The 24,578-nt window shown below is 43.5% G+C and overlaps 1 protein-coding gene across 2 annotated transcripts in view; it reads left to right on the top strand.

Moving 5' to 3' along the window:
- SLC12A5 (solute carrier family 12 member 5) overlaps positions 1-24,578 on the top strand; it is a 182,460-nt gene that overhangs the window by 99,739 nt on the left and 58,143 nt on the right. For both annotated transcript variants that reach the window (XM_040330201.1, XM_040330200.1), the window contains exons 6-9: positions 234-364; positions 2,750-2,991; positions 12,496-12,707; positions 15,774-15,938. In XM_040330201.1, coding sequence (XP_040186135.1) covers positions 234-364; positions 2,750-2,991; positions 12,496-12,707; positions 15,774-15,938 — 750 coding nt within the window. The remainder of the gene's footprint in view (positions 1-233; positions 365-2,749; positions 2,992-12,495; positions 12,708-15,773; positions 15,939-24,578) is intronic.

Here is a 24,578-nt window from a genome sequence, read left to right as displayed (position 1 = left end):
TTAGCATAGAAAGTGTTATTTTTTATATTTTGTGTTATAATGTAGAATAGTCGTAGAGTATTTAAAACAGAAGCCTCATACTTTAATTAGAGCAGTACCTGAGTGCAGTGCTATTAGAATGCAATGCATTGATAATTACTGCAGTGGTATGAGGTGTGCTGCAGTGATAAAATTGTACAGTGTTATAACCATGTTCTTCAGTATGTGTACCTGAGACTCTTGTCTATCTGTAGCTGGAGGTTCATATTATATGATTTCTCGCTCGCTGGGCCCGGAGTTCGGAGGCGCTGTGGGTCTGTGCTTTTACCTGGGAACCACGTTTGCCGGAGCCATGTACATCCTGGGGACCATTGAGATCCTTATTGTAAGTAACAGCTGAAATAAGTCCCTGTTTTGACTATCCTCAGACATTAATTATGGTAGTCGTTATTGTCTATCTCGAACTGTGCATGTTGGGGGGAGTTTTGGATACAGGAAAGGGTCATCTTCAACAGTATGGGGCAAATAGTACAGCATATATGGCAAGAGGAGATCAGACCAGTGTCCAAGGATCTCGGTTCATAATTTTATTGTCAGATTCATGGTCACAGTTAAAGGGACACTAAAGGCAAAATTGTTTTTTAAAAAAAATAACAAACATGTTAAACTTACCTCCGCTGTGCAGTTCGTTTTGCACAGAGTGGCCCCGATCCGTGTCTTTTGGGGTCCCTTGGCGGCTGTCTCGGCTCCTCCTCGCAAAAGCTTACCACGTTCATGCAAGCTCCCTCGCATGGTGGAAAGCTTTTGCGAGCGCGCTCCCATGATACAGTGGCGGCCATAGCCGCCGACTGTATCACTCGGCCCCGCCCCCCGGCGCACCGCATCATCCGCTGTGATTGACAGCAGCGCTAGCCAATGGCTGCGCTGCTATCAATCCGCCCAGCCTAGCCAATCAACGGCCAGGCTGGGAACCGAATAGCAAGACGAGATTGCACACGGGACTTTCGAGTGGAGAGGTAAGTAAAATGGGGGCTCGGGGGGGGGGGGCGGTGCTATCAGATGTTTTTTTACCTTAATGCATAGGATGCATTAAGGTAAAAAAACTTTAAAGGGGTTGTAAAGGTAAAACATCTTTTCCCTAAATAGCTTCCTTTACCTTAGTGCAGTCCTCCTTCACTTACCCCATCCTTCCATTTTGCTTTTAAATGTCCTTATTTCTTCTGAGAAATCCTCACTTCCTGTTCTTCTGTCTGTAACTACACACCGTAATCCGAGGCTTTGTCCCTGGTGTGGAGAAAGCTTCTTGAGGGGGGAGGGGGCGAGCAGGCAATTCAGGACACTCTCTACTTTGCAGATAGAGAAAGGAGCTGTGTGTTAGTGGGCGTCCTGACACTCCTGCTCGCCCCCTCAAGAGGCTTTCTCCACACCAGGGAGAAAGCCTTGCATTACTGCGTGTAGTTAGAGACAGAAGAACAGGAAGTGAGGATTTCTCAAAAGAAATAAGGACATGTAAAAGCAAAATGGAAGGATGAGGTAAGGGAAGGAGGACTGCACTAAGGTAAAGGAAGCTATTTAGGGGGGAAAAAATTACCTTTACAACCCCTTTAAAGCACAAGGAGACAAGCACAACCATTGATCGCTCCGATTTGATAGGGATTACCAATAATGAAGTGCTGCAAAAACACTACAGGTCTATCACCTAGCTTTGAAACACGGTAGTGCTTGCTTTTGGGAAATTAACTGGGTAGGTGATGCCGACATAGACTGGCCCCATGTTTTTGGCAAAGAAAACATGAGTATGGGTTTTTAAGGGTTTTTGGTTATGGGGTGGCTTAAGGTTGGTTTTTGGGTCAGGGTGTTATGTTTATGTTTAGCTATAGGATTAAAACAACCCTGACAGTCACCTAAAAATCCTATGCTAGTTCCATGCAGTAGAAGGGCTTTGATACTTACTGATGGCCAGTGTCTTCTACCTTCCCCTTGTTCAAACACTGCAGCCTCTGTCATACTCTTCTGCCTTCAGCACTTCCGGGAATGTTGGATGTTCGTGTCCCCTGACACACACCATAGTTCCATCATCTGACCTCCTATGTTCCTGCTTGCTCTTGTAGTGATATAGAGGTCCGGGAATTGTTGAATGCTGAAAAGTCTGGTGGAGGCTGTTGTACTGGAAAAGAGCAAAGGTAGGATACTTGGGCTGCTGGAGAAGTAAAGCCTTGTACACACGATCAGTCCTTCCGATGAGAACGGTCTGAAGGACCGTTGTCATAGGTTAACCGATGAAGCTGACTGATGGTCCAGTTGCCTACACACCATCGGTTAAAAAACCGATCGTGTCAGAACGCGGTGACGTAAAACACAACGACATGCTGAAAAAAACGAAGTTTAATGCTTCCAAGCATGTGTCGACTTGATTCTGAGCATGCATGGATTTTTAACCGATGGTTGTGCCTACTAACGATCGGTTTTGACCTATCGGTTACCAATCCATCGGTTAAATTTTAAAGCAAGTTGGCTTTTTTTTAACCTATGGTTAAATAACCTATGGGGCCCACACACGATCAGTCTTGACCAATGAAAACGGTCCTTCAGACCATTGTCCTCTGGTTAAGTTTATTAGCTCTTCTGTTGCAAGAAAATGTAATTTGGATATTTTTTTGGAGCCTGACATGGCCCGTTTAAGGTGGAACTGAAGTTTGCATTGTGGTGGATGGGCACTTGCTGCAGTGTAAATCTGATTAATTTTTTTTCTTTTCTTTTTTTTTACCAGACATACATCTTTCCTAGTATGGCCATCTTTAAAGCTAAAGAAGCAAGTGAAGAAGCTGGTGCTCTCCTGAATAACATGCGTGTATATGGCACATGTGTACTTAGCTGCATGGCCCTCGTAGTCTTTGTGGGAGTGAAATATGTCAACAAGTTTGCTCTTGTGTTCCTGGGCTGTGTGATCCTTTCCATTCTGGCCATTTACGCTGGGGTCATTAAGTCTGCGTTTGACCCACCAGATTTCCCGTAAGTTCATGTAGCGTTACCCCCGGAGGAGCCGCTTAAGTATATTTGGTTTCCGTACTCTGCCTCTCAACCCCAACCCCTCTGGCACACCTAATATGCAGTATTAGTGCAAAACACAGCAGTAGAAATGATACACAACTGTGCTAAACCAGAAGGTATGTTTACTTATAAGATAAAGACATTTAAAGGTGAGCAACCTGAACTTTTACAGTTTAGAATGGTATCCACTATAGGAACGTAATCAAATGGCAATTACATATCAAATATTTAACGGTAAGAGCTATAATATTGGTACACAGTCAAGCCTTCCCACAAAATAAGTAAACAGTAAATAATAATAGTAAATAATAACTTTTAGCAAGGATAAACTGTATTGCAATTCAAGCTGCTCTTTCAGAGAGTTCTTGGTCAATAATAGCTCTATGAGCTTCAGTAAAACAAATCCCTGAAGTGGGGAGGGCGCACTGCTAGCGGCTGAATACCGCTGCAATTCCGCGGAAATTCCGACGGTATAGCGCCTCTAAAAATAATTCAAATAAATGAATGTATCAGGTCAGTCATATTTTACAAAAACTCCAAAGCAAAAATTCACAAATAATGTACACTTAACTTTTTGAATGTTGACTGACAGACTATAATTATTGCAGTGCTCAACTTTATTTTTTTATTTTTTTAGACATCAATATTTTATTGTATTCCCCAATCTACTAGTCCTGCATGTTATCCATTAATATACAAAATAGCCAAGTCTGATCAATATGAGGACATTCATTTAAAAAGGAAGCATTAATGCTAAATAGATAAGTATACCAAGGGATATTAAAATGAATACCTTCCTCGAAAAAGCTAGTAAGTTATTTTATCTCTGTACCAAAAACAAAATACATGCCAAAGTAGGTGAAAGTAGTCCTGTGTTGCTGTGTGGCAATCCGGTTGATCTTTAGCTAGCACTTTAAAGTTTAATTGCAGGAAAGGAGACTTTGGATGGTAAGGCAAAGTAGCTGAATTAATCAGTTGTGAATAACAGCAAACAATCTCGTTGTGAAAATTAACTTGTAACTAAATTCACAGTGATAACTGACTTGAAGATATTGCTTTCTGTGGAACTACAAGCAACAGCAAAACAATGGAGAGTAAAGATGTCTGTATATAGTGTCTATGATGTTTTACTTTAGATCCTTGCCCGCTCACCACACTGGAACAGGAGATGATGATGATGATCTTTCAGAAACGTGGCCCAAGGGATGACATCTGGCCTCCGCCGCACCGCATCATGGCTCACCCGAATCTGAAGCCTCTGCAGGATGGATGGGATAAGAGCGGCCCCCAGGCTGGCGCCAAACAGCTCAGGCCGCGTACACACGACCGGTCCAAACCGATTAAAAAACGGACTAAAGTTCAGTTTCATTGGTCCAAACCGACCGTGTGTATGCCCCATCGGTCTGAGAACTTGATTTAAAATCGAACCGATGGACGGCTGACCGATAGGTCAAAACCGATGGTTAGTACACAAAAGCATCGGTTCCAAACCCACGCATGCTCAGAATCAAGTTGACGCATGCTTGGAAGCATTGAACTTCATTTTTTTCAGCACGTCGTTGTGCATACCTCCCAACTTTTCAACTTCATAATGAGGGACAAATGAGCATACCTCCCAATGGAGTTGTTGAGCGGGGGAGGGGGATCCGTGGATCGGAGTTGTTGAGCGGGGGGGGTGGATCGGAGTTGTTGAGCGGGGGGGAAATCAGTGGATTGATATAGTTGTTTTGTTGAGCGGGGGGGGACGTGGAATTGTGGATCGGAAATTGTTGAGCGGGGGGGTTGATCAGAGTTGTTGAGGGTTCCGCGGATCAAAGTTGTTGAGCGGGGGGGGTGCCGCGAAATCGCAGGACTCTAGGACTGATCGCGGGAACGCGGGATTTGTCGCGAATTGCGGGACATTCCCGCGAAATCCGGGACGGTTGGGAGGTATGTCGTTGTGTTTTACGTCACCGCGTTGGACTCGATCGTTTTTTGAACTGATTGGACCATTAGACCATCAGTCTGCTTCAGCGGTGAACCGATGAAAACTGTCCGTCGGACCATTCTCATCGGATGGACCGACGCGGCCTAAAGGGAGCTGTCCACAGGTGTCCCTCCAGATATCCGCTGGATAAATCTGGTCGAGCAGGCTGCGTCTCAACTGAAGCTCACACTCTACAGATTCCCTGCATACAGATCCAATCCGGTCCCAAGAGAGCGAACTAGGCCTTAATCCATCCCTCTTATAGTCTCTCCCAGCAGTCTGTTCTTCCCCATCAGCCAGCAGGTAGTTGTAGTTCCCGATGATTCAGCCAGGGGGCGAATCCCATTCATACGGACTACATATTCCAAGATGTTTGCTCTAACTTGTCTCTGAATAAGAAGGTAACAGGTCAGCATCACACTCAACACTAGAGGGAAACGGCTTCCCCTGCAGCATGATGACACAGTGTCTCCTGATTGCAGCAGTATATATCCAGCTCCCTGCTGCATTCATATTTCACTTTTCAGGTGGAATTCCCAGACTTCAGCTTTTCATTGACAAATGAGGTGCCTTGAATCAATGTATAAATTAAGGAATAAAGGAAAGTAAAGGCTTTTTTCCCAACAGCTGTCAATCAAATTCCAAGTCTTCCACAGTTTGGAACATGTATTAAAACCACTAATTGGTTACTCGAGTTGACATCTTCACATTTCCATGTCAACATTTTCATATATGAGGCCTGTTGTTTTTTTAAAAAGAGCCATGGTACTTTAGCAGATTTCTCCCAATGAAAATTTAAGAAGGGACAAACAGAACTAACAATTTTAATGTAATGTGTACTGTTCTTGTATGGTTTGTGTACGGGAAAAATCAGATTTACCTGTGCAAACCTTTGTCATACGGGAATTTTCGTACATTATTTCCATCCACGGTTTCAACTTGCTGTGAAACATCGAGGAAAACCGGACAATTGTTCGCCCGATTTTCTTATAGTGTGTACCCACCTTTAGTGTAACAGCCCAACCCTGATCTCATTGTTACAGCCCAGTCTTGCTCTCATTGTGACAGCCCAACCCTGATCTCAATGTGACAATTCAATCTTTCTTTCAGTGTGACAGCCCTGTCCCGCCCTTATTGTTGCAGCCCAGTCCTGCTCTTAGCGTTACAGCCCAGTCCCATTGTCAGTGTGACAACTAAGTCCTGTGCTCAGTGTGCCAACTCAGTCCTGTGGGTAGTATGACAACCCAGTTCCACTCTCAGCGTAACAGCCCAGTCCTGCTATCAGTGTGACATCCCAGTCCTGCTCTGAGTGACAATCCAGTCTTGTGTGTAGTGTGACTACCCAGTCCTGCTCTCAGAGTGACAGCCCAGTCCTGCTCTCAGAGTGACAGCCCAGTCCTGCTCTGAGTAACAACCCAGTCGTGTGTGTAGTGTGACTACCCAGTCCTGCTCTCATTGTGACAAGAAAGCCCTGTTCTCAGAGTGACAACCCAGTCCTGCTCTCAGAGTGACAACCCAGTCTTGTGTGTAGTGTGACGTCCTAGTCCTGCACTCAGTGTGACAGCCCAGTCCTCCTGAGGCACTACACACAAGACTGGGTTGTCAACACTGAGGACAAGGGGTCATTCTTTACGTCTAGAGGAAAAGAGATTTCACCTCCAAATATGGAAAGGTTTTTTCACAGTAAGAGCTGTGAAAATGTGGAACAGACTCCCTCCAGAGGTGGTTCTGGCCAGCTCAGTAGATTGCTTTAAGAAAGGCCTGGATACTTTCCTAAAGTATCTCGGGGGATCAGGAAGGAGTTTTTTCCCCTGCTGTAGCAAATTGGATCATGCTCTGCTGAGGTTTTTTGCCTTCCTCTGGATCAACTGTGGGTATGGAGTTGGGTGTATGGGATTGTACTGTGTTTTTTATTTTGTTTGTTTATTTTTTGTGGTTGAACTGGATGGACTTGTGTCTTTTTTCAACCTGACTAACTATGTAACTAACTAACTATGTAACTATGTAACTATGTAACTATGTTGTGTGTAGGGTGACAACCCAATCCTGCTCTCAGTGTGACAACCCAGTCCTGCTTTTAGTGCGAAACGAGTCCTGCTTTTAATGAGACAACCCAGTCCTGCTCTCATTGTGGGGAATTATAAACTAATTTTGTTTCCAGATAAAAGAACAAATTGTGGTTACAATTGTGTCAATTGGCTCTTTTTAAACATATTTAAGATGAGTAAATCACACTTGTGTAACGCATCAAAACATCTTCCCCCCTCCAGTTGTTTTTTCCATGCAGTCCTCCATTATATAATTCACCTTTGTGTCTCATCAGGACAGTTATCAGTCTTTCTCTTTGTTTTACAAATTTGTGATTGTGTATTATAGAGGACAATCGGTTGAGTCAACCATTCATAAAAACAATAAGGACAAGAGGCATTTTGACATCTGCTTTATATAAAAAAAAATCTGTCCGGGCAGGATTCTCACTTCCAGAGATAGCCTGGTTAGAAACAAAGATGACTGCAGTTGCTTGGAAAAACTGTTTAAATTAAAAGAGAGAGAGAGAAAAAAAAAAACTGAGATTCTCACGCTTCCCATTCTGTAAGATATCAGTAACTATACCCAGAGGCAAAATGATTCTTGCTCTGTTCTTTAGTGCGGAGTGGCAGACTGCCACAAAGATCAAACTGTTTTTTTGTGCCCACGAGAAGCCTAATGCATTTCCCTAGGAGAGTATCAGAACTTTTGTGCACAATTATGATTAAAGTAATTGGATTTGTTTGTAGTTTCTATTTTAAGGGAAGCAGATGTCTTCCTTGGTGCAAGGTCTGACATAATTACCTAATATATGCAAAAAATTGTACTGAAGACAACACTATGTAGCAGGATATCGCCCAGGAAATTGCAGTGCTAAACAGTCTGTTGTTAACTCCTGGAGTGGGAAAGTCAAGATAGAAAGGCGATCAAAGACATAATCACACCACCGTTATCACAAGTGGAACTGATTGTCCTTTATATCCTAGAATAATGCCGCGTACACGTGACCGTTTTTCATGTCATGGAAAAAAAACAACGTTTTTCTCGACGTGATTCTTGTCAAGCCTGCCTTGCATACACACGATCGTGATTAAAAATGCTCGAGCAAAGCGCTTGACGTACAACACGTACGACGGCACTATAAAGCCAGGTTAACACCTATGCGAATTGAGTGCGGCTTAAACCGCATCCAATACGCAGAACATTTCTAAATACAGTGGCCCAGATTCAGTAAGCAATTGCGCCTGCGTAACCATAGTTACGCAGCGCAATTGCTGACATGCGCCGGCGTAACGAGTTCTCCTGATTCAGAGAACTCGTTACGCTGACTCCACCTAAAATCTGCGTGGCATAAGGCTCTTATGCCACGCAGATTTTAGGCTGCATTCTTGCGTTGACCGCTAGGGGGCGCTCCCATTGTGGTCAGCGTATAGTATGCAAATTGCATACTTACGCCGATTCACAATGTTGCGCAGGCCCTGCGTACGCAAGTTACGGAGTTTCCGTACGGCGTCTTTAGCGTAAGGCTGCCCCTTCTAATAGTAGGGGCAGCCAATGCTAAAGTATACCCTCCGTTCCCGCGTCGTGAAATTTGAATTTCACGCCGTTTGCGTAAGTGATACGTGAATGGCGCTGGACGCCATTCACGTTCACTTTGAAGCAAATGACGTCCTTGCGACGTCATTTGCTGCAATGCACGTCGGGAAAGTTTCCCGACGGCGCATGCGCTTTGCGATCGGCGCGGGAACGCGCCTAATTTAAATGATTCCCGCCCCCGGCGGGATCATTTACATTGCGCGCACTTACGCCGGGCAATTTTGCCGGCGCGCCCTCGCAATTTACGGAGCTACTGCTCCGTGAATCGAGGGCAGTGCAAAATATTTGCGGGGGCGCAGGGCAAAATCGTTGCCCTGCACCTCCGCAAATAGAGCGCAGATCTCTTTGAATCCGGGCCACTGTTTTCAATGAGGCTGGTTCACATATGTGCGATGCATTCGCACTGCGCATTGCAGTAAAACCGTGTGCGTCTTTTAGGCATTGCGGTGCGGCTCAGGTGCGAATTCAAGCCCATTATCTTCTATGGGTACGCAGCTGATTCTCGGATGTGTTCAGTTCTGTTCAGGAATTTCTCTCATTCAGCTCAATACACTTCTCCCCCACTCTCCTCTCACCCGTAACTTCTCCCAGGTCTCCAAATTCGCATCTAAAACGTTGCTAATCTGCTGAACACTTCTCTTATCTCTCTGCAGAGATAAGAGAGCTGAAATTCGCACCGCACTAGTGTGATTCCGGCCTAAAGGGGAAGTTCCATTCAAATGGCACCACCCTTTGGGCTGATTATGCAAATTTTCCTTCTCATAACTTTCTTCTGAGCATGGGCTCTGGAGCCCACACACGACCGTTTTTCATGTCATGGAAAAAAGACGACGTTTTTCTCGACTTGATTCTTGTCAAGCCTGCCTTGCATACACACGATCGTGATAAAAAATGCTCGAGCAAAGCGCGTGACGTACAACACATACGACGGCACTATAAAGGGGAAGTTCCATTCGAATGGCGCCACCCTTTGGGCTGATTATGCAAATTTCCCTTCTCATAACTCACGACGAGAAAAACGACAACGTGAAAAACGACGAGAAAAAATAGAGCAGGTTCTAAGGGCCAGATTCATAGACGAAGTACGACGGCGTATCTACTGATACTCCGGCGTATTTTCAAGTTTGCCGCGTCGTATCTTTAGTTTGAATCCTCAAACCAAGATACGACGGCTTTTGGCTTCGATCCGACAGGCGTACGGCTTCGTACGCCTTCGGATCGTAGGTGTAATACTTCGGCGCCCGCTGGGTGGAGTTCGCGTTGTTTTCCGCGTCGGGTATGCTAATTAGCTTTTTACGGCGATTCACGAAGGTACGCGCGGCCATCGCATTCTCTTACGTCGTCGCTCATCGGCTTTTCCTGGTGTATAGTTAAAGCTGCTATCTTGTGGTCTAAAGTTAGACTTGCCATGTTAAAGTATGGCCGTTGTTCCCGCGTCAAATTTTAAATTTTAAAATTTTTTTGCGTAAGTCGTCCGTGAATAGGAAAGGACGTAACTCACGTCGACGTTCAAAAAATGACGTCGGTGCAACGTCATTTCGCGCAAAGCACGGCGGGAAATTTCAAAACGGAGCATGCACAGTACGTTCGGCGTACGCGCCTAATTTAAATGATCCGCGCCCCATTTGAATTAGGCGGGCTTGCGCCGGAGGGATTTACGCTACGCCGCCGCAACTTTACAGGCAAGTGCTTTGTGAATCAAGCACTTGCCCATAAAACTTGCGGCGGTGTAACGTAAATGCGATACGTTACGCCGCCGCTATTCTACCTGAATCTGGCCCTAAATTTTTAATGGCAATTTTTCTCTTCGAGAAAAATGCTCTGGAGCCTACACGCGATCGTTTTTAATGACCAATTTGAAAAATTGCATTTTTCTCGTCCTGAAAAACGTCCGTGTGTACGCGGCATAAGACATACTTGTCTTGGGTATATATGGGTAGCCTGAAATGAGATATTACATTGTCCATTCAAAATCACCATTATTGTGTTAATAATTTATTTCTTACTTTTATATTGAGTATATTAATCTCTAGGGAATTCATAAATTATGTATTTAATCCTGGTTAATGTAGAGTCAACCTGCATGGCTAAATTGTGTCCTCTCATTCACAGATGCTTATTTAGTGCAGCAGTGCAAAGGGAGATTTTGCATGGCAATCCATAGCAACCAACCCTGACAACCATCTTTTATTGGTTACGAGAGCGATGAAAGATGACTCCTGTGATTGCCACACTTAAAACTTGCATTAATAAATAAAGGATTTCATGCTAGTGGGAAAAAAAAATACCATGCTTGTTTTTACGTTGCAAGGATTTTCTGGGAGTAAAGCCTCATACACCCGATCGGATTTTCGATGGACAAAGCGTAGGACTTTTGTCCGAAGGGTATTGGCCATGAACTTGTCTTGCATTAAAAAACGGCAAAGAATTGTCGCCAACAAACACGAAACAATGTGTTTTTTTAGCTCTTTAGCGCCACCCTTTGGGCAACTTCTGCTAAAGTTGTGTTATGGTGAGCACTGATTCCGAGTATGCGTGTTTGTACTTTGGAGTTTTTTTTAAAGAACTTGTGTACACACGCTTGGATAATCCAACAACACACATTTGTTGGCGGACAATTTTAAAGCATGCTAACCCACATGTGTCCGCCAGAAAATCCGACAACAATTGTCCAATGGAGCATACAAATGTTTTGATTTTCCGACAACAGCCTGTCACCACACAATTCCCATTGGATAATCCGATTGTGTGTACGAGGCTTTAAAGAGACCCTGTCACCACCTGGTACTCTTTAAATGAGATGCACACACTCCCTGTGTGTTAAAAGTCCTTACAGAAACCCTGCCGGTGACTTGTCGTTTAGGTTCCCCTATCCAGATGGTTCCTGTCAGGACTGCGCAGGCGCAATCCTTGCCGAGGGAAATCTCCGAGCCTCGGCCGGCATCCAGGCTCATTCTTTAACATCCCCGTGGATTGGAGGATGTTAAAAAAAGAGCCATGAGGCCGAGCAGAGCGAGCCGTCCGAGCGAAGCGAGGACGTGAGGCCGACTGACCACTTTCCTCAAATTCCACGTCGTACTGGATGCCGACCGAGGTTTGGAGATTTCCGTCGGCAAGGATTGCGCCTGGTTGGTGCAAAAGCCAACACGTTTTGGGGGCCACACATTAGCCCCCTTCATCAGGGCTTAAAGTGGTTAAAAACCCTTACATGTACCCAGTGAAGCGACTGGCTTTAGGTGATAAACAGAGATGAAACAAAGCCCTGTAGTCATCTCTTCTCTAGATCTGTTCAAAGTACAGAATTTACAAAGTTTGTCTGAGCTGTCAGAAAACGAGTCGAAGAGATGAAATTTCGCACTGCGCATCTAAAGTTAGGAGAGCTCTAGGAGCTGATTGGTGGGAAAGGACACACCCCCTTCACAAAGCACACAAGAAGAGAGCTGAGGCTATCACTCACAGGCTGTGTACTGGAGATCCCTCCCCATCATCTTTTTTCTTTCTCTGTGTCAGAGGTGACTCTTACAAATAGCAGAGGAAAGGGGCAACAGACAGAAATGATACTTAGTGCTCTTGATTAGGACAAGTACACACTAGGGATATGCTTTGTTCACATTTCACGTCTGAGGTTTACAACCACTTAAAGGAAATATGAAATCAGCTAGTGTGGACTTGGACTGTAATTTATCATCTGGATATCTGAAAGAGACCAATAACTTTCATCAGCTGGTTTGGGCTACCTAGGCTTGCAAGCGATGATTCTAGCTCTGTGCACATAATATTAAATAAAACATGTCATGCTTTGGATGATAATGCTCTTCATCCTTGTGCTATCAGTTATGCCCTACTTAATACGAGGTCTTGTGTGCCTTTTCCAGAATCTGTATCCTTGGCAATCGCACTTTATCCCGAAAAGGTTTTGATATCTGCGCTAAGTTTATTGACACCGGAAATGAGACCGTCACCAGCAAGTTGTGGGCTCTTTTCTGCTCCTCGCCATTGTTGAATGCCACATGCGACCTGTACTTCTCCCAAAACAATGTGACGGAGGTTCAAGGCATCCCAGGAGTCGCAAGTGGACTTATCCGAGGTAACAATTCACAGATTTTGGGGATATCAATGATATATAGATGGTTTTGATCATTGCTATGAAATAAAGAGACATAATGAGAAAAAAATAATTTAAAGGGGTTGTAAAGCTTTGTGTTTTTTCACCTTAATGCATCCTATGCATTAAAGGATCACTAAAGGAAAAATATTTTTTTGCTGAAATGGCTGTTTACAGGGTATAGAGACATAAAAGTTAACTGATTCCTTTTAAAAATTATTAAAAATAGATTAAATTCTATCATATAATGTGCCTGTAGTTTTACTTTCGTTTTTAAACTGGTTTCATGTTTATGTGAAGTAAAGAGACACACAGAACAAAAACAAACAAATCCAGGGCAGTGTTTTGTTTTTAAAATGAATCTGATTGGTTCTGTTAAGTTTTAGACACACAGTAATGACAGCTTAGACCACCGTGAAAATCTCCCAGTACTGTGGTTATAAGGAGCCAGACAACCAGGAAGTGTGGAGATCAGAGCAGTTTTACAGCAACATCAAAGCAAAAACGAGCAACGAGGACATGAAACCAGTACTGCAGTAATGTAAAGGAAGCTATTTAGCTAAAAAAAAAAAATCCTTTAGTGATCCTTTAAGGTGAAAAAACATCTGATGCTTACAGGCATGAACAGGCGTGAACGCGCTGGCTTCTCGGCCCGGGCTTCTCGGCTCTTCATTGGATAATTGATAGCAGCGCAGCCATTGGCTCCCGCTGGTGTCGATCAAATCAGTGACGGGGCGGGGTGGGGCAGGGCCGAGTGATACAGTCGGCGGCTTTGTCATGGGAGTGCGTACGCAAGCTAACCCCCTTGGGAGAGAGCTTCCCAGAAGGTGGTTAGCTCTTGCGGACCGCTTAACGACGATATAAGTCGGCAGAATGGCACCGCTGGGCACAATCACGTACCTATACGTGATTGTATAAAGCCCAGCGGTGGGTCGCGGGCGCGCGCTCCCACGACCCGGTCTGAAGCTCCGTGACCTCGGCCGCGGGACTCGCGGACCTGATCGCCGCTACAGTCCCGCGACCGGTCCCTGGAGCTGAAGAACGGGGAGAGCTGCGTGTAAACACGGCTTCCGCGTTCTTCACTGTGTCGCTGTCATCGATTGTGTGTTCCCTAATATAGGGACGCACAATCAATGACGTCAGACCTACAGCCACAACCCCCTACAGTTGTAAACACACTTCAGGGAACACATAACCCCTTCAGCGCCCCGTTGTGGTTAACTCCCAAATTGCAACTGCCATTTTCACAACAAACAATGCATTTTAAATGCATTTTTTGCTGTGAAAATGACAATGGTCCCAAAAATTAGTCAAAATTGTCTGAAGTGTCCGCCATAATGTCGCAGTACCGGAAAAAAAAATCGCTGATCGCCGCCATTACTAGTAAAAAAAAAATATTAATAAAAATGCCATAAAACTACCCCCTATTTTGTAAACGCTATAACTTTTGCGCAAACCAATCAATAAACGCTTATTGCGATTTTTTACGAAAAATATGTAGAAGAATACGTATCGGCCTAAACTGAGGAAAACATTTTTTTTTATATATTTTTGGGGGATATCTATTATGGTAAAAAGTAAAAAAAAAAAATTCAAAACTGTTGCTCTATTTTTGTTTATAGCGCAAAAACGAAAAACCGCAGAGGTGATCAAATACCACCAAAAGAAAGCTCTATTTGTGGGGAAAAAAGGACGCCAATTTTGTTTGGGAGCCACGTCGCACGACCGTGCAATGGTCAGTTAAAGCGACGCAGTTCCGAATCGCAAAAAGTGCTCTGGTCTTTGACCAGCAATATGGTCTGGGGGTTAAGTGGTTAAGGAACACTACTCGTTCTTAAAGCTTCCAGCTTTTTTTTTTCCAAGATGGGTACCATCCAAAGTTGCGCCAAAGTTGCACTCCCAAGTCGTCACAACGTTGGAGTCGTACAAGTGTGAATGGGGCCCTACCATAAATGTGTTCACAAATGCTAGGTAATACACTTACATTGCTTAGGTGCTTGTAGCGCACCAAACTGTATTCGCATTTGTAAACAATCCAACGTTATAATAATCCTCTGGGACAGTATTTACTGTGGTGCTTCGACGTGCTCACGTCGCGGCATCATCCAGCCCCTCCCCTTGACACGAAAAGTTGTGGCTTTAAAACAGACTGTAAAGATGACTTATTTGTTATATGCCAAATCGAAAACTAGATATATTTTTTATCTGCATGATAGAATCCTATAGATATGACATACTGTACATAAAGGGCCAGATTCAGAAAGAGTTATGCCGGCGTATCAGTGATACGCCGGCATAACTCACACTTTGCGCCGGCTTATCTTTTTTTCTGTATGCAGAAAACAAGATAAGCCGGTTTGCAGCAAAGATCTGACAGGCGTAATTGTATTACACCGTCGGATCTTAACTGCAATTTTAAAATGGCCGCTGGGGGCGTTCTCGCTGATTTACGGCGAGAATATATAAATCAGCGAGATACGCCAATTCACGAACGTACGCGGGCCCGACGCAGTCACTTTACGCCGTTTACGTAAGGGTTTTTCCGGCGTAAAGATAAAGCTGCCCAAAGCAGGCGTATTCTATGTTAAGTATGGACGTCGTGACCGCGGGAAATGTGAAAATTTTTACGTCGTTTGCGTAACTCGTCCGTGAATGGGGATTTACGTCGATTACGTTCACGTCGAAAACACCGTCATAATTCGGAGCATGCGCACTGGGATTTTTCTAAGGCCGGTGCATGCGCAGTACGTTCGGCGCGTGGACGCGCCTAATTTAAATAGGAGACGCCCCCTACCCGCCTATTTTGAATTAGGCCGACCAAATTATGCTACGCCGCCCGCAACTTAACACGCAAGTGCTTTGTGAATACAGCACTTGCGTGTTAAGTTGCGGCGGCTTAACGTAAATAAGAAAAGTTACGCCGTCGCAACTTTGCGCGCGGCTTTCTGAATCTGGCCCACATTCTTTTTTTTTTTATATATTATTTTAAGCTTTATATGGAAGTGTGGAACATATGATATCTTCTAACTTTCACCTTTTACTCTGTAGAAAATGTATGGTCAAGTTATTTTCCCAAAGACTTAATTGTGGAGAAAGGTGGATTGCCTTCTGTTCCCTCTGGAGACCCTGTTGACCTGGACCAGCCATATGTATTTACTGACATGACAACTTGCTTCACCCTTCTTGTGGGCATCTATTTTCCATCTGTCACTGGTAAGTGTTTCAGTTTTTAACCCTTTCATGACCAGAGGTCATCAAAACATAGATGATGAATGCCAGCGTCAGCATGTGTTGAAAACCTATGAATGGATGGAGTCATATATGAAAAGCTCACGAGCATGCGGGCTCTTAATTGCAGAAGAGACATGCAATATAGAAAGCAAGCATAAAAAGATGAATGCCATGAAAAGTATTTCACTTACTGTACCCCTCAGTGACTCCTCAAGTCAAAAGTTACAACTCACTATGGTTTCTGCTGTCTAGGGATTGACAACCCCCAGGTCTCATCCCAAAAAGAAAGTTGTAGTCATAATTTGTGGGCTCCTTGTATATAACAGATTGGTATACCCCAAAGCTACATCTATTTTCTTAATATACTCCATCTTTGGTTTTACTGCTTGCCTAGTAATTATTGGTTTCAATCTTTATCCAGTCAGGCATATGTACTATATAATTGTTGCACATGATAACATACTGTATATGGGCAGCATAGGTTATAACACTCTCTACAGTGTGATGTCATCTTTTCCAGCCATTGCACCTGTGCCGTTAAAATCCTTTTTTTTTTTTTGATTATGGAAGATCTGGAGCCTCTGTCGGGTTTTGTTTGCTCTCAATGTCACTACTGGGGAGATTTATTCCCACTATTGGTCCTGGTGTTTTTACTGACATAAGCATGGCAGAATTCCATGCATGGGTACAGACTCCGCCCCCTGCCCGATGAAGCGATCTCTCTGTTGGTGGCTGATGCCATTAAACTTGTCAAATTCGCACCAACTAAATCCGGGTTCACCAATGGTGATCATGTCAGATAGACATGTGCACAGCAAAAATTTTCATTTATTTCTGTTTCATTTCTGTTAGTTTATCGTGATTCGTAACGAGTCGTAATTTCGTAAGACGTTAGTTATCGTATTCGTACTCTTAATATTTTCGTAACACTCTTTTTTCCGTTTCCGTTTTTTTCTGTTAGTTTATTTTTCGTTGAATCGAGATCCGTATTTTCGTTATATTTTGTATTCTGCCGCGTTCGTATTTTTACAATGATTTTATTCGTTCCTTCGTTTTTACGTTGGTTTAATTTTCGTTGTTTTGCTATTCGTATTTACATTATATTTTCCATCATGCCGCGTTCGTATTTTCGTTGCTTTATGATCATTTGTATTTTCGTGTCTAATTTCCTTTGATTGTAAAAACGTACTTTTGGAGATTTTATTGCATTCGTAATTCTGTTAGAATACATTTTACGTTTATTCGACACACTACTCGTCGTAATTTTGTAATTCGTACTTTACTGTGATTGACTTGACTGTCTTAGTTAGCACACACACCCTGTCTAGAATGAAGTCTGACGTAGAAGAAAACTAAAATATGTCAGATATTACAAATACAAATCTAGAAATTAGATGCACTGCAGTCTAACACAGAAAAAGACACAAGGAGCCAGGAGGTAATGAGAAAGAAGCTCATTGAGCAAAGGAACAAACCTCTTCAGAGGAAAGGGACAGCGCTCAGTGGCTATTGGTCAATGTCCAGAAATATTTCAGTACTAACGAAAACTAATTTACATTATTTCGTATTTTCGTTGTTTTCATTTTCGTTTTCCGAAGATTCGTAATTTATTTTTCGTTAGTTTTGATTTTCATTTTTTATTCTTTGTTCGGCATTTCGGTTGTTTTCTTTTCGGTCTTCAAATATTAGTAAGTTTGCATTTTCGGTCATTTTGTTTTTCGTAATTATTATTTTTTTTGGGTTCGGTATTTTCGTTATTTCTTTTGTTTTCGTTTCTTTCATCTTTCGTATCTTCGTTGTTTTTCATATTCGTTATTTTGAAAATATCGTTATTCGTTATTAATTGCGCTAAACCATTCGTATGTTAACGAATCAACTAAAATAGTGAAAATTGACGGAAAACTTATTCGTAACTTAAAAAATTGCACATGCCTAAGTCAGATGCTTCAGCAGTAGGCTGGAGAGTGCATCTCCAATGTAATTGAGAAGTCTCCAATGTAATTGAGAAGTCTCCAATGTAATTGAGCTTAAAAGGCCTTTGAAAGCATTCTTGGATCAAATCAGGAGGGCTAAGGTGGTACTCCACATGGACAACGGAGCCGAACACTCCTAGCGGAAGTCTCGCCAATTATGATTTTGGCCCATGTATATTCCAGCCTCTGGACAACAACAAATGATCTTTTTTTTCAGTCTTTTACTAGATCTGCAGTCAGTGGGGTCACCCTGACCTCCATTTAATGGTATCTCCAGTCTTCCTAGCAAGAGTAAAGTTTCCAGAAGCGTAGGCAGTGGATGCACTCATCTCCGAATGGGCCTTTGACCTAGAATACACAAGCATCCGGGGGTAGTGATAGCTATCATTCCCTTTTCCTCGCAGGCTGTGATTAACATTGCTGCAGTCTCCTGTGCTGGAACCCCCAATTTTTCTTCCGAATGTGCCGGACCTTCTTCAACAGGGTCAAGTAATCTTCATTTAGCAGCTTGGAGATTGAGAGGCAAAGATTAAATAAAGCAGGTTGTCCAGCCTCAGTAATCGAGACTTTGCTAAAGGCAACAGCCACTACAACAAACAGTACTTATTCAAAAGTTTGAGAGTAATTTGGTACCTTTGTCGAATCCCGAGGCTTTCGGCTTTTGATCCCTTATCACCACCAGAGTCACAAGTCTTAGGCCCCGTACACACGTCCGAGAAACTCGACGAGCAAAACACATAGTTTTGCTCGTCAAGTTCCTTGTGAAGCCGCCAAGGATCTCAGCGAGCCAAGTTTCCCGTTGACTAACGGGGAAATAGAGAACATGTTCTCTATTTGGCCCGACGAGATCCTAGTCGGTTTCCTCGGCCAAAAGTGTACACACGACCGGTTTCCTCGGCCAAAAGTGTACACACGACCGGGTTTCTCGGCAGAAAACGGCTCTGATCGAGTTTCTGGCTGAATTCTGCCGAGAAACTCAGTCGTGTGTACGGGACCTCAGACTTTCTCCAGGCAGGTCTGCATATGGGCCTGCATGTAAACACGCTTAAAGTTAAAGTCTCAGTCACCCTTTCTGGTTGACCAGTCATCTTCATTATGGAATATAACATTGAAAGAAGTGTTTCTCATGGCCATCAGGAAGAAGGATATCAGATATCCAAGCTCAAGGCCAGTGTTTCGCAACCTTTTTTCAGTCAAGGCACTCTTTAAAAAGTATGGACAGTCCTAAGGCACCCTTTGAAAAGTATGATTGGTCCTGAGGCACCCCATTCTAAATGTAAACACTATTCTAATAGCTTTGCATAACGCAGCAACATCAATACACGTAGGACACTCAACGTTAGAGGTGATTTATTCTTCCAAAGCAAATACACTTTTGCAGACTGGTACTGACTAGTATTCCAATGTTTCTCTTCTCCCTTAGTTTTTCTCCATCACTCAGTTAAGGTGCCCTCAATGCTGATGGAGAGAGGCCGGGGAGGGTCAAACAAGGATGCTATGCAGGCGACTGACATCCTCTTATCAACTGATGATGCCATTGGTCATTAGGGTCCCGATGGCTAGAAGGTTGTAATGATGCACAATGAAAACCTGTGGCTTTGTGTAACTAAAAAGTAGCTTTGTCCACAAGCTGGCATGTATACAATTTTTGGGCAATTCTTTGGCATTTTGCCAAGGCACCCCTAAAAAAAAAAACCTTAAGGCACCCTGGTTGAAAAAGGCTGCTGTAGGCCCTAAACCTCCTTATTGTTGTCACTTCCCAGACAGATTAGTGTTAAAGGGGTTGTAAAGGTACAATTTTTTTCCCCTAAATAGCTTCCTTTACCTTAGTACAGTCCTCCTTCACTTACCTCATCCTTCCATTTTGCTTTCAAATGTCCTTATTTCTTCTGAGAAATCCTCACTTCCTGTTCCTCTGTCTGTAACTCCACACAGTAATGCAAGGCTTTCTCCCTGGTGTGGAGTGTTGTGCTCGTCCCCTCCTTTGGACTACAATAGAGTCAGGACGCTCTCTACGTTGCATATAGAGAAAGGAGCTGTGTGTTAGTGGGGGTCCTGACTCTTCTGTAGTCCAGGGGAGGGGGTGAGCACGACATTAACTGCGATATTGCGGCGAACACATGGGACACTTTTGACACTTTTTTGGGACCATTCACATTTATACAGCGATCCCTGCTATAAAAATGCATTGATTGCTGTATGAATATGACTGACAGGGAAGGGGTTAACACTAGGGGGGATCAAGGGGTTAATGTGTTCCCTAGGGAGTGATTCTTACTGTGGGGGGGGGGGGACTGACTGGGGGAGGTGAACGATCAGTGTCCCTATGTACAAGGGACACACCATCGTTCTCCTCTCCCTGACAGGACGTGGATCTCTGTGTTTACACACAAAGATCCACGATCCTGCTCAGTTACTGGGCAATCGCGGGTGCCCGGCGGAAATTACGACGCGCAATCGGGTTCCCAGTGACGCGGCGGGCACTCGCGCCCTAGTGGCTCGGGAAGGCGCAACGTCATATGACATCCGTCCAGAACAAGAGTCTCAACGTCCCGCCGTCATATGACGGTGGGCGGTGGGCTACTGGTTAAACTTGGTGTTTACTTTAGAACCACCAAACATTATATATATTTTTTTCAGATACCATAGAGAATAAAATGGCAGTAGTTGAACCCCTATCATTGAAATAACTGAAATAAAGAAATTAAAGGGGTGAGCCATGTCCGCTAGCCAGAAAATAAGGCAGCCTATACCTGACACATGCACATTGTGAGAAACCCACAGTGTGCAGTAGAATCAGACTAAGCTATTTCAGTACAGGAGCAAGCGCAGACCGACAAAGTTAATTAAAATGCTGTTTACATTGAGATTTACCAGTAACTATATGCAGGAAATATAACAGCAGTGGGGAGGTGATGGTATTGTCTTTCTTTCTCCATTAATTGCAACACTTTCACATAGGGGGTCTATTTATAAAACAGTTGTTGCACAAATGTCAGAAGAATTTATGCAAGCTGAACAAAAAGTCACCGTATTTTTTCTAAGAGATTCATTCCTTTTATCATCAACTCCATCTAGTGACCAAAATGCCGTATAGTTCTCCCATTGCATTATTTCAGAACATTTTACCTGCATTTTGACCACTAGATGGAGCTAACAATACATACATTACTCTATTAAAAAAAAAAAATTAAATAAGGCAACATTTTAATTCAGTTAATATCTTTTATAGTTTTATAAATAGATCCCATAATGTAGTTTATAACTGTTAGATTTAGTATATAAATGTACCATTCCTTGTGACAGCAATAAAAGTAATAACATTTTTTTTTAAAGAGTGTAAATACATTTTTTTTTTAAATGCGAACGCACGCGTTGGTCTGGCACGCATATGTTAATGGTGATCGCACCATGCATGATAAACATCAGAGCGAGAGCCAGGCCCGGATTTCCCACAAGGCCACCGAGGCCAGGCCTCGGGGTGGCAGGGTGCCAAGGGGCGGCAGTGGCATGGAGTCCCCCGACGGCCGTAACATAAAGTTGAGGGCGGTTAGTTGCTGTGTGGGAGAATTGAATGGGGGAATCCGCTCGCTCGTTAAGTGATTGCGGCGATGTCGCCAAAATCACTTGTCAAATGTGTGCTGCTGTCTGTCCTCCCCTCCCCCCACATACCTTTCTCTGCTTGCTCTGCCTTCGGGACTCCTCCGTCCTCCCTCCAGCTGCCGAGTCTGTCTCCTGTCCCTGCCGCCGATGTACACAGTGAGAGGGGTGAGCTGTGCTCTTCCCATCTCAGCTGTGACAGGAGTTCTAGCACAGTGCTAGGACTTCTGTTTTGGAGGTGACAGGGTCAATAAAGAGAACCTGTCACCTCCAATTGCTATCACACAGGGAATTGTTTTCTCCTGTGTTATAGCAATAAAGTTAAGTGAAAAAAAATTGATAAAAAATATTAATAATTAAATTAAAAAAGTGATTAAAAAGTAAAGAATAAGAAAAATAATATTCAAAATAATAAGAAAATGACACAAAAAAAGTAAACGACAAGCTACAAAGAAAAAAAAAGTGATAAAAAAAAGAAAAATAAACAAAAAATATTTGAACTAACCGTGCCACCCCTGTCCCCTCCAGTTGCCATTCTCCGTTTATTGGGGGGGGGGGGGGTTCGGTTCGCAGGGGGGGGGTGCATTGTGGAACCTGGCCTTGGGGCGGCAGGGAGAGCAAATCCGGCCCTGGCGAGAGCAATAATCTTAGCCCCAAACCTCCTGTGTAACTATAAACTGGTAGCCTGCAAAGACATTTAAACCATCGTCTATAGAGATTTTTAGGTACCGTAGTTTGGCGCCGCTCCACAGACGTACGTAATTTTAAAGTGCTACAGGTATCTATTTAGTCGGCGTACCATCATCTTTTATATTTTACACAAAAATGGGTATTATATTATGTTTGTGGGCACTAAAAGTATCTTTTTGCCAAAAAAATTGCGTTTAAGAATGGACAATTGTATACTTACCTAACGGTAATAGACCCCACACAAAAATAGATTCCTGCCAGCATCAATAGACCCTCCAGCATACCCCAGTACCCCTTGCTATTACAAACATTCAGTGCTTAAGGTGCAGGAACTGCATTCCCCCATGATCTTGCTGAAAAAAAGCCCTGCATTGTCCTTACATCTATTTTAACATTCACAGATGTGTGAAGTATCGTTGAATATAAATGCAGCTATGTAACACTTATGCAACTTTGCTATGTCACCTTTTGTTCTGTTAGGTTACTGTTATAGGTTACAATAGAGGTGCCAAAATGCCAGTTAGCAGTTTTCCTCCATGCCGTCATCTCTGTTTGAAGATAAGCTCCTTGGGCCAGATTCACAGAACAAATACGCCGGAGTATCTACTGATACTCCGGCGTATTTTCAAATTTGCCACGTCGTATCTTAATTTGTGATTCACAAACAAGATACAACGGCTTTTGGCTAAGATCCGACAGGCTTACGGCTTTGTACGCCTTCGGATCTTAGACTGTAGTACTTCGGCCGCCGCTGGGTGGAGTTTGCGTTCTTTTCCAGCGTCGGGTATGCAAATTAGCATTTACGGCGATCCACGAACCTACTCGCGTGTGTAACGTAGTTTTTTCCCGTCGCAAAGTTAAGCAATCTTTTTCATTGCTTAAAGCGGGAGTTCACCCATTTAAAAAAAAAAAAAAAATCTCCCCTTAGCTTCCTGCTCGTTCGGTCTAGGGGAATCGGCTATTTATATTAAAATATGAGCAGTACTTACCCGTTTTCGAGCTGCATCTTCTTCCGTCGCTTCCGGGTATGGGTCTTCGGGAGCGGGCGTTCCTTCTTGATTGACATTCTTCCGAGAGGCTTCCGACGGTCGCATCCATCGCGTCACTCGTAGCGGAAAGAAGCCGAACGTCGGTGCGGCTCTATACTGCGCCTGCGCACCGACGTTCGGCTTCTTTCGGAAAATCGTGACGCGATGGATGCGACCGTCGGAAGCCTCTCGGAAACCTGTCAATCAAGAAGGAACGCCCATTCCCGAAGCCCATACCCGGAAGCGACGGAGAGGATGCGTCTCGTAAACGGGTAAGTACTGCACATATTTTAAAATAAATAGCCGATTCCCCTAGTAATAACGAGCAGGAATCTAAGGGGGAAAAGTGCCCTCTAAGGGTGAACCCCCGCTTTAACTTTACACCAGCCATGTTAAAGTATGACCGTCGTTCCCGCTTCAAATTTTTTTCGGCTAATTTGCACAGTGTGCGGGGACTGCCCTGTCATCCGACGGCTCAGCGGGGATCTACGGAGCGATCCCAGATGAGCTTACGGACACACAGAGGTGGATCATTACTGATCCGCCCCGTGTGAAAGGGCCCTTAGTCTGTAGGGTTCAATATTGAGTTGGCTTACCCTTTGCAGCTATAACAGCTTCAACTCTTCTGGGAAGGCTGTCCACAAGGTTTATGAGTATGTCTATGGGAATGTTTTAAGAAGAAAAATGTTACTGCGCTGATCTAATTATCCAGAGGTATTTAATCTCTGGGAATATGGACATAAGTGAAATATCAGGGCCACAATGTACCCAATCTTAAGTGTGAATAACCTGAATACAAACAATAAAAAATATAAGAAATATATGAGACATACAAATGTGACACAGTGATTTCAAACTTAAATCATATATCTAGATCAGTGTGTCAGCATACAATCCATATGCCACAGTGCTTCTATGAGAAAAATGGCTGTTGCTGCTACTGACCAACCAAATAGTGAAAACAATACGAAAGATATTACAAAAAAATATATTATATATATATATATATGTGTGTGTAAAAACCCAATATGCGGTACGCCAACTGCACCGTGAGTTGTCCAATAACCAATATTGGAACAAAATAAAATAAATATCAATAAAAGTGAAATAATTATCAAACAACCATACAAATGTGCAATGTGCTGGCTGCACTTAAAAATAGTCCAAATGACAGGCAATCTTGCTCTTATACAATAGGTTCCAGCAAACACAAGGTTCAATGTTGGTAATGCTGTATACAGGAAAGTGCCGCTATCTCTTCCACCCGACAAAGATGTGCCACCATCACCAATGGTTAAAATCAACACTCACCAGACCCCAGATATTATTAT

Source organism: Rana temporaria, chromosome 12 (genome assembly GCF_905171775.1).
Source record: "Rana temporaria chromosome 12, aRanTem1.1, whole genome shotgun sequence".
Lineage (NCBI taxonomy): Eukaryota > Metazoa > Chordata > Amphibia > Anura > Ranidae > Rana > Rana temporaria.
The sequence above is the reverse complement of the archived record's forward strand: the minus strand, read 5'-3'. Positions and strand labels throughout refer to the sequence as shown.